This window comes from Perca flavescens, chromosome 3 (genome assembly GCF_004354835.1).
Source record: "Perca flavescens isolate YP-PL-M2 chromosome 3, PFLA_1.0, whole genome shotgun sequence".
Lineage (NCBI taxonomy): Eukaryota > Metazoa > Chordata > Actinopteri > Perciformes > Percidae > Perca > Perca flavescens.
The window spans coordinates 15607916-15622173 of record NC_041333.1 but is presented as its reverse complement, the minus strand read 5'-3'; the positions used below and the strand labels follow the sequence as shown (position 1 = coordinate 15622173).

General features: G+C 43.5%; 1 protein-coding gene across 1 annotated transcript; it reads left to right on the top strand.

Annotated features, from left to right (window-relative positions):
• Positions 1–227: 227 nt before the first annotated feature.
• Positions 228–10506, top strand: bmp16 (bone morphogenetic protein 16). Its single transcript, XM_028573492.1, has 4 exons — positions 228–301; positions 1241–1324; positions 6868–7235; positions 8274–10506. Exons 1-4 carry the CDS (start codon positions 279–281, stop codon positions 9347–9349), a joined length of 1551 nt encoding a protein of 516 aa, XP_028429293.1. The 5' UTR covers positions 228–278; the 3' UTR covers positions 9350–10506.
• Positions 10507–14258: the final 3752 nt, after the last annotated feature.

Sequence of the window (14258 nt, the reverse complement as noted above, 5' to 3'; positions counted from 1 at the left end):
GAATACAAATTTACCCTCGCCACCCACTCTGCGCTGGAAGGACGGATGCACCTTGCTTCAACCCGTAGTGGAGAAGTACAGCTTTTTCTTTTTTTTTACCTCAACGCTTACTTCCATCCAATCACAAAACTCAACTGTGGTGACTTCATGACAGCTGTTATGAGTCATCCATTCATACCTTTCTCTTGTAACTGACTCCGTGTGCTCTCATTCAGTGCCATGGGGCCTCGTATTTATGTCGGAGCGATAGCCTGCAAGCATGTTGGCCGAAACGTAAAATGGTGCCAACGAAAAGCAGCAGGTGAGTTTGTTAAAGGAGAAATTGTGGAAAATAATCAGTCTGCTTCTGTATGCTGACCTCAGGGTTATTTGGAACAGGTCGTATGTACAGTATGTGTGCATGTGTGTTTGAGTCTATTCTTGTCTGTTTGAATGTGTTTGGTTTGGTTTTAGCACGATTGTGTGTGTGCGTGAGAATGTTTCTACTTATGTTTATTTGCTTGTTTGCATATGTGTGTATGTGTGAGAGAGAGAGAGAGAGAGAGAGAGAGAGAGAGAGAGAGAGAGAGAGAGAGAGAGATAACAGCCTGTAAATGTACTGGGGCCGGTCTTAGTGACATCACTATTTGGGAGGATCTTAGTGGCCAGGCTAGTCAATTAGAGTTAAACTGAGTTTACCAGCTGGTGTGTGTGTGTGTGTGTGTGTGTGTGTGTGTGTGTGTGTGTGTGTGTGTGTGTGTGTGTGTGTGTGTGGGAGAGGGAGAGGGAGAAAGAGAGAGAGGAAAAGGGGAGGAGATACAAAAGGGAGGAACAGAGTGGAGAGGAAGGGAGAGAGACATAGTAAGGAGGTTTAGGAACTAGAGAGAGTTGTTGCCGGTGATACAGTGCAGACAGACAGACACAACTAATTTTCCTCCTGCAGCTTCCATATGCACTGCGGCAACACTAGTGTGTTTTAAAATTCCAGTGCAGGCAACAGAGAAAGGGAGTTGCCTACTTGCAGAGGTCAGGCAGGCAGAGGGGAAGCCGGTGGATGTTTTTAAGAGTTTGCTTATCTGACACTGACAACAGGATGAGAAGCTGAGTGAGGGAGCAGAGAGGGGAGAAAAACATGGAGATAGCAGCATTACCTACAGCCCATGTACATAGGAGACATAGAAGAGACAGACACAGGTTACCTTGAGAGAGGTAAAAAAAAAGAGAAGAGGTAAATAGTCCACTTTGCCCATTCTGTCCAAAGGAGCGGGAGCGAGAGCCGAGGGATCGTAACACTGGAGCTCAAGGATAAACCATGGACTCTGCATACATCCCACCACACCTGGACGTGAGTACTTCATCTCTTTCACACACACACACACAAACACACATACACATATTTACACACACACATATACACACATACACACACACATTCACATACACACACACACACACACACACACACACACACACACACACATGCACAACTGTCTGTCTGTCAAGCCACAGGCCACAGGAACTGTACTGCTGAAACCATTAGTCACTCTGGGGAACAACACACACACACACACACACACACACACACACGCACATGCACATGCACATGCATACACCGCTGGCACACCGTGTTGCTCAATCAAAATCTTGTCCGGTGAGCAACTTGTCCAAGAATAATGCACCCATTATTAGTTCAAAGAGCATAACGTAACTCACCAGCGCTGCAACATACACAGTATGAATTGGCCCTCAGTGTTAACGCTCAACAGCTTTAATGTGAAAAGCAGAGGTGTGTTTTTGTTCTGTATTTCACATCGGCATAGCTGTCAGACAAACGACGAGAGCGGTCTCTGAGCTTTCAGCAGTCACGGGTTAGATATGTCAGTGTTTCCATTGATGCTTGTGCAGTGTTGTGCCTCAGCGGGGCCTCCTGTTAACCACAGTGCACATGTGACACCAAGACCTCTGTGCATCCCAGGCCGGGACAAAAGGAAGAGGAAAAAGAGGAGCATGAGGATGAAAGTTCTAAATACAAGGCAACCTGTTGCTCTGCTCAAGCTTACACAAATGAGACTAAAGCCATAACAAAGCGAGTGTGTGTAGATGTGATACCTGATTAGTCAGTTATGTTGTAGAAGCAGGGAAGCACCGGGTCTAATCCATTCCTGAATGTTTGCTAAACCGAACCAGTGTGTGTGAATGTGTGTGTGTGTGTGTGTGTGTGTGTGTGTGTGTGTGTGTGTGTGTGTGTGTGTGTGTGTGTGTGTGTGTGTGTGTGTGTGTGTGTGTGTGTGTGTGTGTGTCTGTGTGTGTCTCTGTGTGTGTGTTTGTCTAAATCTATTTTCAACCATTTTCACATATTTACAACCCAGGTCCTCCGCAGTTCTACATCTTGGCATGTGTTTCTGCATACGTGTTAGTGCTCACTCTGCCTGGCAGTTAGCATGTGTTTAAACCCTGTATTGTTCTTAGCATGGACACGTGTGTGTTTGACGTTTGGGTCATTAGCCAGCTAATCGGTCCAGCTGGGATGAATTAGAGAGCCGTTCTAATAGAGTCCAATAAAACCACACAGCAGCCTACCTGGAATACTGTTCTAATGATTTCATCTGTTACGCCTCAGAGAGCTGAACTACAACTTTACTATAGCAACTGTTTTGGACCCCCCCCCTCCCCCTCCCATTATATATTAACTCCACAGCTCAAAGTCGTGCATTAATGACTTGTTAAGCATAATGTATTGTGCAGTCATAACCTCACAGTTAATTATATAGACTATGGCGTGCATGCTCAGTTTATATGGCACAGTTGCAAGTGGAAAAAGAGCAACAGTGAATACAGATGTAACCTCAGAAGTGTTCTCAGGTGTGCATATGTACTTTCTACATCACATTTGGGCTCATGAGGCTGTCTGACATGACATATTTTTGAGTATTAAAGTAAGCTCAGAGAGAGAAAATTAACCCTGTGGCATGCACGCTGCAAGTATCATGTTCTGAAAGAATGAGACGGCAGCATAGAAAAATGAGAACTGGAAGGTGGGGGATCAGGGAGAATGAGAGGAGGAATTTGGGAAAAGAAACACGGGAAGAACAACAGGAAGGGAAAGTTGAGGGACCAGGCGTAACATGAAGACAGCGGCGGTGGATAAATCAGCCGGCTGCGGTGACACACTGGCCCTCTGGCCCGGCAACAGTCCGACGCACTCTTCCGCAAAAACACCATTCATTTAGGGCCTAGAAGAAAAAAGCAACATTAATGGGAGAGGAGGAAAGGGAGAGAGGGAGGGAATGGGAATGTGATGGAGAGAAGTACAAAAACAGATATTGTTAACAAGAAAGAACAAGAGAAAGTCAGGAAAAGGAAATTGATGGATGAATCAAGAAAGAGGAAGGGGGAAACAGACAAGAGAAAAGCAGTTACATATCACATGACAGCATAGAGCACAAAGCAAAAGGACAAAGTTTAAGGAATGCAAAGAGGAAGGAGGAAGAGGAAAGGGAACAGGGTTTGAAATGAACAGATAAAAAGAGAGGCAGTGAGATAGAAACACGACAAAAGCAGAAGCTAGAAACGGACGTCGGAGGTCAGAGGTTTTAATCAGCGAGTTCAGAAAGACACGGGGCAGGCCGGCGACAACACTTGTCTGCCGCGCGCCAGGGTCATGCCGCTGTCTGCTGGGGGGGTCAGGTCACATGTAATATGTCTAATAGGCTGAGCTGCATGCATGCACACAGGGAGAAGAAGCACAAACGCTGCTGCTGAGGCCCCAACCCTTCATATCACCTTATCATGGACCCATTTATCATACAGCTCTCCTCTGTCGTCCCCCAAGAACATTTGATTAGTCCACGTTCCTGCTTGAGAGAGAAAGAATAAAACGCATACAGTAAGGCAGGGATAGTCAGATATAAAGGCAGGAATTGGCGGGGTGTAATCATTAAAATGTCAGTTTTTCCGGCTTACTGGAATGAGTCGACATCAGGATGCACATGACACATAAAGATGCTAAATTAGGCCTGGATCCTCTTTGCACGGTTTAAATTAGATAGAACCAGTCATAACACAGACACCCAGGGAAACCAGAGAGGCTGTGTGTACCGGTGTATACCACACCCTGTTGTGTGACGACTGAACCTTTGAACCTCAGAGTCACTTGGGTGGTTTTCTAGGTGAGAAAAGTACAGGAGAGAGGTACTTTTGTTGTCCTTAATCTGCTTTACAAGCCTCCACAGTATATGGGAGAGGTTGTCCAGCAGAGTGTCTAATCTATAATTGTCCTCTGCTTTGTTGCCTCAGGTAAAACAGCCCTGGGTGGGGCTGCAAGAGTTTAATAGATAGCCTGCAACAATCCCACGCTTGGAGGTGGCTTATTTTCCCAGGCCTGTCCTTTGAACCGTGCACCACGTGAACAACACACAATGCATAAAAATATACACACCTTCACACCTGTGACCTCCTTTTAACCCTTTTTCTGACAGTATGGTAAGATTAGCAGCCATTACAGTGTCATTACGTGTTCGCTGAGCCATAAACACCTCTGTTATCTCGCTGTAGAGGCCTTAATCAATTCTCTGTCCCTTAAAGAGATGAGATAAGGAGAAAGGGGAGAGAGATAAGTGGGAGCTCGGACAAGGAAAGAGATAACTATAAACTTAGAGTTCTTGGAGTAAGTGATAGACACGTGCACTTTCTTTTGAAAAAGGATCTTTTATACTTGTCCAGGCAACCAGGGCAACAATGGGTACAAGATTCACTTCTATTTTACTCTATTATGTCACACTTAAATTAATTTGCAGTTAATTTGCAGAGTTTATTGTCTTTGTCTCCTTTGCTCTAGCCTTTTTACACCTCACCCCGACCTCTTCAGGTCAAACGGGCCGTTGACTTGCTGGTTTCTAATTAGTGGCTCAGTTATTATTAACACCTGTACTACAGAGGTGCAGGGCGTTAGCTAGGTCACAGTGGTAATTGCGTGACCCCCCTGTCTGTGGTCCTGTTCCCGCACTGAGAATAGTTATAGTCACTCAGCTGAAAGAGGCTTTAGTCACTCAACACAGTCAACTTTAGCTAAAGGGGCACTGTTGCAGCATCTCTGGGATTTTGGTCAGAATTCTGGTTCAGTAATTTGAACTTATTCATATTCATTCACACACATTCATAACACAGCACTACAGATGGGGAAAGCTCAAAAGACACTTAGAACCCATAGAAGGGATTTTTTAGCCAATAGAGGTTCAAGACCAGGTGCAAACCAGAAACATTGCATATCTGAGCATATCTTCATTAAAAACACAGTGGTTACTTGAGTAGGGATGGTTTGCCGGCAGCATGGCATTATCACTGTATGCACAGCTAAACTGTATTTTAGCTTTTTCAATAACAGGCCATTATCATCATTTGTAATCTGTGGTTCTGCACAAAACACTAATGAAACTAGATCGTACATCTATTGTCACTCCTTAGTTTTAATTTTTCTCTTTTTCTGCAGATTTTGGCTGTGAAACAAGGCATTGCACACACTACAGTAGATGCAATTATGTAGCAGACACATTTGCACACATTGGGGGAATTTAAATTAGGATTTAATACTAGCTTTTGAACATAGTTTACACAAACTCCAAAAGGGAGCATACTGATGCACAGCTCTTAGTTCAAATCATTCAAATTTGTGACTTTGCATTAACTCTTTATACTGACAAAGCTCCCCTTTTTCCCTTCGACAATATACATAAATGTCAAGGTTGTCAATATTCTTCTAGAAGAACATGTATCCTCTTGGCCTGCAGAAGTCCAATGTCAATGAGTGCTGCAGTGTAACACTTTTCAACATATAGTTGATCCAAATGTAAACAAAAGGGTATTCCCAGCAAAATCAAAATGCAGGATTCAACCCTGATATCTGATGTTTTCTGAGAATTTGTGATAGGTTTGTTTATATGCTGTACATATACCTGTAATTTAAAGGTCCCCATAGCATGAACAATTCACTTTATGAGGTTTTTTATTAATATAACATTAATATGCGTTCCCTCAGCCTGGCTGTAATTCTGCCCCAAGGCTGAATTTTGGGAAAGAGACTTAAGATACAGTATTAGGGGGACCATCAAGGCCTATATAAAAGCATCCAAAAACCACCACGTCATGGGACCTTTAAGGGTCAATTGCATTAGGCCTTTAAATGAAAAGGTTTTTGTCTTCTTCACTCATGCAGACAACATGATAGAAAGCTACTGAATGCTTTAATATTCTCTAGTGATTTGAAAAGGAATGGAGAAGAAATAAAATCTCGTTATCTGTCATTGTGGCCACCTCTACAACTCTTTTGCATGTCACTAGAGTCAACAACCTTTGATAAATGCTAGACGTCTTTCATTTACAGCACTGTGATCTCTTTCACACAAACACGCACCATGGTTAAATTACAGATAGAGACTGTTTAATTACTTCTGCTTGGGTGTCCTAAGAGACACATGGCCTTTGGGGGTAAGAGACTCGCCATGAATTAACAGAGAAAAAACAAAGTGCCACTTTTTCTACAGCCAGGAATAACTAGCAAACAACTTCATATGGATATGTACACAGTAAATTTCTTGAACATATGCCACATGAAGGCTGAAGACTAATGAGAAACTAGTGTGTCCAGGAAGGAAAAGACATAAGCATGATATATAGAGTCCTGGAGCATCTTGGAGGAGCCGTCTCTTTTGCAAATTTCATATTGTGCTTGAACTTGAAAATCCAAAGCACCTAAATTTAAAAAGAACGAGAAATGCAACCTGCCCTCACAAATGTCTCTAATGACGTTTGATTGCTTTTTTTTTAACTTCTATTCACCACTTCCTGTTTTCTTTTCTTCACCACACCTGTCCTCCCATCATCTCCCTCCAGGTCCACCATGTTCCCTGCTAACCTCCTGCTCCTTATGGTCCTGCTGCTACCTCAAGCCTCGTCTGGTCGCCAGGGTGGAGACACCAGCAAGATCGACCATGGCAGGGTGCCTTCCTCCTTGTCGCCACCATCGGCTGGTCCCCTCCTCCTGGAGCCCAGTCTGGCTCAGACCATCCAGAATCTCCTCCTGAGCCGTCTGGGCCTGCAGTCGCAACCCAACCCTCGATGGGAAGTGCCAGTGCCTGGGTACCTCCTGGATCTTTACCGCTTCCACCAGCAGCAGTATCATCTAGTGGAGGACCCTTCGTTTAGCTTCCCCAGCCAGCACATCCAGCAGGCTAACACCGTACGCAGCTTTCACCACACTGGTAAGCTCACTGCCACATCATGATGCCATGCTGTCAACCTTTTTTATTGCAATACACTTCAAGTTGTGATTTGTAATTATTTGGCCTTTGAACTTTTTGTTGTTCAGTATAGCTGTTCATGTATTCTGTGGAATTCTCTTATTAACCACAGGTGAGGTATAAAGATTTATGACAGTAGCAGATGTTTGTTGTGACTCACCACTTAACAATCTAAACACTAAGTAAGATCCATCTGTGCACTCTTAGATAAGAAAAAAAAGTCTTCTTTCAAAACATGTGTGAGAGCATAGTTAGATACACTGAGGGGAAGTGTGTTCTGGACTCTGCACTGCAAATCTGATCAACCTGATTAACCTGTTAGGGGGCCACAGGGCAAACATTTGTCTGTTGGGCCCCCGCTGATCCCCAACCTACCGCTTGTGTCAGTAACCAGTTCCAACTAATTCCAGTACATCTGCTTCTGGAATAATACTTATTATTTGTTTGTCAATGGTTTAATTTGATTAAACACAACTTTATTAGGAATACGCATTACATCCGGTTAATAAACTATAAACGTGATAAAGCTCTTAAAACTTGACACAGGGTCCCTGCAGCAGATGTTGAATCACATAATGCTTACTTGTGTAGGACTGCATGGTTGACAGATTAAGAGCCTAAAATGAAAGATTACTTGACAAGAAAATGTAATTCTGTATTCAATTTATTGTTCATAATCCAGCCTAGATTCAGATACAATAAATATAATTTACAATTCACAAAAGTACAATTTACTCAATATCTATAGCAAAGGGTAAAAACTGGAACCTACAGTATCAATGTGAGCTAGCTTTCTACCTTTACTTGCTGATATTGGTACCTAGTTTGGTAATTTCCCTGCTTTTGAGATCATTCGGATTCAGGATCTGGCAAATGACAAATCTACTGCTGGCTACTACTGTAGCCAGCGTCTGTTTGTGTCTTGTTGAGTGTACTGTATATAAACCCAAGTAAGTTTAAACTACCGTATCCCCTTGTCTCTCTTCATCTTTCTCTTAGAGCCCCTTGGTGACAATCCCATAGCAGTGGATCATAAGAGGGTGCACATCTCCTTCAATGTTTCCTCCATCCCTCAGGATGAGAGGGTGCTCTCCGCTGAGCTTCGGCTCCTCCGCAGTTACAGAGCCTCCCTGGGTCCTGGGGCCCACAGACTAAACCTTTACCTCACTGAGCACCATAAGGACCCTGAGCCCACCCTGCTGGAAACAAGGTTACTCACCACGGGCCTCCACAGTCATAAAGCAAGTGGTTTCTGGGAGGCCTTTAGCCTAAGTGCAGAGCTCCTCCATAAGGCCCTTGCTGGGACCGGCAGTCTGGGCTTCCTCCTGGAGGTCAGACCTGAGAACAGCACCGCCTCGCTCCCTGACCAGCGCCTCTTCTCTTCAGCAGGTGAGAAGGAAGCAGAGAAACACAAGCAGGGACACCTGAGGGTATGCAGGTCTGTGGGTCAAGACGAGCACAGCTGGGCCCAGGAGAGACCCCTCTTGGTGACTTATAGTCATGACGGGCGTGGGGAGCCCTTAGTCAAACATGGCAGGAGGACCCCCAGTGGAGGCCAGAGGATGAGAGGAAGAAAAGGGACAAAAGAGAGGGCCAGGAGCAGCACCAAGGGCCGCAATAGAGACCAAGCCTCTGGCAGGGCCAAAAAAACAGGGTATAGAGTGCCGGGCTGGGGGGGTGATAAAGGAGGGGCCAGTTGGAGCGATAGTGGAAGGGTGAAAAGAAATGGTGGTCATGCTGCGAAACTGAAACGCCTTTCTCGCAACAGATGCCGCCGTCATCCTCTATATGTAGATTTCAAAGACGTGGGCTGGCAAAATTGGATCATTGCACCCAGCGGCTACAATGCCTTCTTCTGCGTGGGAGTGTGTCGCTTTCCTCTGGCCGACCACATGAACTCCTCTAGCCACGCCATGGTGCAAACTCTGGTAAACTCTGTGAATGGAGCAGTGCCCCCGGCCTGCTGCATCCCCACCTCCCTCAGCCCCATCGCCCTGCTCTACCTGGACCCTCAAGACCGAGTGGTGCTGAAGAATTACCAGGACATGGTGGTGGAGGGCTGCGGCTGCCGGTAGTGGGCTGAAGAACTCACCCAGAGAAAGCCAGACGTGGACGGAAGAGCATCGAGGGAATAGAAGAAAGACAGAAGCATGAAAAGGCAGATGGTGGGAAGAAGAGATTGTAGAAGCCAGCTAACTGCAAACAGACGTGGAGACTGATAGAGACAAATGTAATGTGTAGCGTAAGGAGGATGAGTGGAGAGGAGGGAGATAAGGGAATGGATATAGCAGCTGAATCTTCATCATCAGGAGCAAGAAAAAAACGGTCAGACATAGAAAGAGAAAGAAAAAGAGTGTGAGAAATAGACATAATCTGCCACACAACAGGATAAATAGTTAGACAATAAGGCAGTGGGAGCAGAAATATGGTCAACACAGGTAAACTGCCAGGAATTACTTTTCACCTTTTCCCATTTAGTGATGATGCAGCTGTTTACACCACCAAACGACAGGCTACTTGTTCTCTCACAAGAAGCCAGCGCTTTAACATCAGATGGTGTCTATTCTATATCCCAGTGTTTGCCACTCATCACACACACACACACACACACACACACACACACACACACACACACACACACACACACACACACACACACACACACACGACGCACATGTCTTTAGCAGCCGAAAGGGTAAACATTCAGAGTAGGCAGTCGTGGACACACAATTCTTCAGCTCTGGAGCAGAATCCTGTAACTCCCTGATGGACTTCCTGATGATCAACAGCATTAAGCAATATGACAATGGCACTAGCACGGCATCTAAACTTTGTGACAGTGTTGTTTCTGCAGTATTTAAACCAAGAAGTAGGGTGCATCTGATTTTACAGTATGAACGTTAATATAATGACAGACTGTCCCCTTTACAAGCACCCCTACATCACAAGCTATTTAAAACCACAACAATAATGCTGAGGAACTATTATGCTATTGTTTGAATGTACTACTATCACTATTATTTAAAAAGAGACTTTTTTTTACCATTCTTTAGCAGACGTGAAGAAAATCCAATTGATGGTTGTCTTGTGATTATACATAATTCCACTGAATGGTGATTCTAACTTAAAAGACACGTTATGTATTTAAATAGCAGCAATATGGTGTATTTAATCTTAAACATATTTAAGATACCTGCACTCAGCAGAGCAAACTGAAAGCCTGCTGTCCACATGAAGTAAGTTATAGTAGCTTTACGTCCGTACAAATGTTCAGTGTATTGAATCAACCGTCTGTGTTACTTCAACTTCTCACCTTGTTGCACACATTTTGGTGTCCTACACATGAAAGCAGACATGTAAGTGGTGTTGCCTTTAAAAGCTCAACTAACAAGTCAATTGAAAGCTTTGTGTATTGTAGCTTTTGAAGTGTGTAACAACAGGTGTCTTTGCTAGTTGTGTATGCATGTGTCAAGAAAAAAAATGAGGACTGACATTAAAACTGGGACTTTAGTGCCTTTCAAACAGGGGCTTTGAAAGTGTTCTCTGCTGAGCTTAGTAATTGTTTTTCAGTGTTGCATTTCTCTCTCTCAATGGAAACATTTAAGCAACAGCTTGTAAAATGTTTGACAATATACCTCTAATAAACAAAGCAAACAGCACAACTGTTGCATGACTTTCTTTTGGCATCAACTATTTTCTTTTTCTGGGGCCTGTGTGCATTAATCTAGCTCTGGGGAGTTTACTCCCCGGAGTCCTTATGTTTCTACTTCGCAGAGCTATGCTCTGCGATTCTCTGCATTTCCCGGCCGCATCCTGCTGCGTCCTGCTGCATCCGCAGCATCCACCCGTGCTCTGCAGCGCCACGTTACATCCCGCAACGCCCTGCTGTGATGTTCCTATGCACAGAGTAGTCAGGATCCGGTATAGGAGACTGCACTACTCAGTATGACACGATGTGCCCTGCTATGACATGAACTTCCACGATAACCTTCGAAGTCACTGTGACTTCTAATGTGACTGTTATCACCACTGTTCATCACGCCCCCAACCGGCCAATAAAGAATCAGCTTTATTGGCCAGGTTTGCGTAAACAAACAAGGAATTTGACTCAGGTTAATCTTTGTTCTCAAAGTTCAACACTCACTTAACATATAAAGAATTAAAAACAGAAAGGACAGTAAGAAATATATATATATATATATATATATATATATATATATAAAAAATACTGTTAAGCATGCAGTATAACAGGAAGCTTTTTATATATATGTATATATTTGTCTTCAGTATACAGGGGAATTTTTGCCAGGTTCAGGAATAAAAAAGGAAGCCAGGGGTCAGATGTGTATATAGTCTGTATCAACGACATTTCATTTCCGTGATTTTTCAGGTGCCGCCAGAAATTCCACCAGATGTCCGTCACATTCAGCTTTCTTTGTGTTGGAATAAACTCCGATGGATTTATGAGGACTATGGTTAACTGCTCCTCAGAGCCAGACAGCTAGCTAGACTATCTGTCCAATCTGAGTTTTCTGTTGCACGACTTAAACTACTTTTAAATGTTCACATGTTCCACCAAAACAAGTTCCTTCCCGAGGCTATTTTGCAATTGTTTATTACGAGTGGAGCTCAGCGCCGCCCAAGACGACTGTGATTGGTTTAAAGAAATGACAATAAACCAGAGCACGTTTTTCCCCCATCCGGGAATGCTGTGTGGACTAGCCAGACCCTCCTCCGCAGCGCTGTGAAGGAAGGTCTGGCAATGCGAGACTAATGTGTATATGATACTGTAGCTAAGGAGGTAGCTTCAAATTCTCACATTGAAACAGCTGTGAGTTTTAAATGCAAAGGGAATAGTCTTCTATCCACCGAACATCGTTGCTGCCAAAACCAGTGAACCACTGTATCAACTCACACAACCACCCGTTATAGGCTACCAGAGCACCCATGGAAAATACTGAGCACCCACGTGAGCCAGACTGCCAGTTCATTTTTACATTCATTTAAAAGTGCTAAGTGGAGCGTCTGTCATAGTGTGATTGGTTATGTCGGTGGCATTGATTTATAATTTCCCACGAAGCTGATCGCGCTTATACGTGTCAGTTAAACTTCTCATCTCCAATCCTGTCTGTATCTGTGAGAAGTGGCACTGTCCTGAGTTGAAAGATAGCCTACTTTACGGCTTTATTATGGCGTGTGTGTTCGTGTCGGCCGCTGTCCATTTCCTAAGGTTCTGAAATGCAAACATTTTTTGACTACTTTTTTTTTTTTTAAATGGTGTGCGCGTGTGAGCACCCATGGAGGAAAACATAAATTGGCGCCTATGCCACCCGTGAACAGTGCTCACATGTTGCTGATCCCAGATATCACACATGGAGGCGGAAAGAAAGAAAGAAAGAAAGAAAGAAAGAAAGAAAGAAAGAAAGAAAGAAAGAAAGAAAGAAAGAAAGAAAAAAATGTAGATTTATGCAATAAGAATGAGGAGCAAAAAATTCCACACTTGGCTGCATGTCATTCCTCAATGCAGGGCTCAAACCAACACAACAGCATCTGCGACTGCCACATTCCTGCATATTTTATTTATTATTTTCAGAGGTGCTTGTCAGAAGAAGTATATAACAATGTTTTAAATATTTGAACGTAATTAATTCCTTTGATCAGACGTGCATAGGTCTGAGTGGAAAAGGTGAGTCATAAGCTACTTGGCTAGCAGCCATGAGTGCGAAAGCGATCAGTCATTATTTTACTAACGTGTTTATCAGGAAGAACATCAACGGCAAATGGGGATTTATTTGTACCATCAAATAGCCAAATATTTGTTATATTAATGTTCCGTGTCGAGTACAGAACCTTTAAAGATGCAGTGTCTTTTAGGTGGTTTTACAGTTAACACCAGGGCAATGTTCACCTGTTGAATGCCACTTTGTACTGTGTACTCTGATATGCAGAACTGCCTGCATAGCTTTTGTTTACAGATTTTAAAGTCTACTTTGTTATAAATACATTCTGTCACCCATCTGGACTGTAAGCTACCATTTTAGCATGAAAGGTAGCTGGCTGCATACAGCTGGAACTCTCTAAACTTCCTTCCCCCGCATATTTCACCTCTCAACATTTGTCATGACTACACTGGTAGGTGTGTTTGTGTGTGTGTGTGTGTGTGTGTGTGTGTGTGTGTGTGTGTGTGTGTGTGTGTGTGTGTGTGTGTGTGTGTGTATGAAGAAAAAACAGAGCAAAGAAAAGAAAGTGTCAAGGCAGATAAAGTCACATACAATGTGTCATATGATATCATGTTCACATATGGTTTGTGCCTCTGCTGCTCTACATAGCGCTTGTAGATAACACTGTGGGTCAGTGCCAGTATATTTCATCTCATGGGCTGTAACACATCGTGGTTCAGTTAGTGGTTGACTGATAACCTCTGGCCTTTTTCCTCAATGACCCCCTACTCACTCTTTCACCTACAATCCACACACACCTTATTCTACCATTATTGACTAATCTATCTCTCATCCTTCAGCTTCCCCTTTGCAAATCACAGCTTTCTCAACCTCGTTTTTATCTCAGCCTATTTGTCAATCACCTGCCCGTCCTGACACAGTTTTCGCCTCCAAACCTTTCATCTCTTTCAACCTGACCCATTGACTCCTTCTTCTCCCGGGTGCTGGATTAGAAACAGGTGTTAAACAGTCCACTTGTCCCTCATGAGGAAGTGAGTGGAGTTATAATTGCTAAGCCCGTGTGCTGCTGATTGGATTCTAAAACAATTCACTGATATGTAAAATGTCCCTGTTCTGGCACTTTACTTTGCACCTGCTGTATCATATTAGTTTAAAATGTTTGTTCAAAGCCTGTGTGATTGTCTGACTTGTGTTATTTGATTGTTTTTGCGATATTATTACTGACAGGAATGATTGCCAAAACAATAACAAAATAAGTTTGTATGAAATCAAAAGACCCCTAACATCTTGAATCCCAGAATCA

Coding starts and splice junctions, on each gene's coding strand:
- bmp16 (XM_028573492.1), top strand. CDS start 279: ATGGTGCCAACGAAAAGCAGCAG. Junction 302..1,240: donor GTGCCAACGAAAAGCAGCAG/GTGAGTTTGTTA, acceptor TTCTGTCCAAAG/GAGCGGGAGCGAGAGCCGAG. Junction 1,325..6,867: donor ACATCCCACCACACCTGGAC/GTGAGTACTTCA, acceptor ATCTCCCTCCAG/GTCCACCATGTTCCCTGCTA.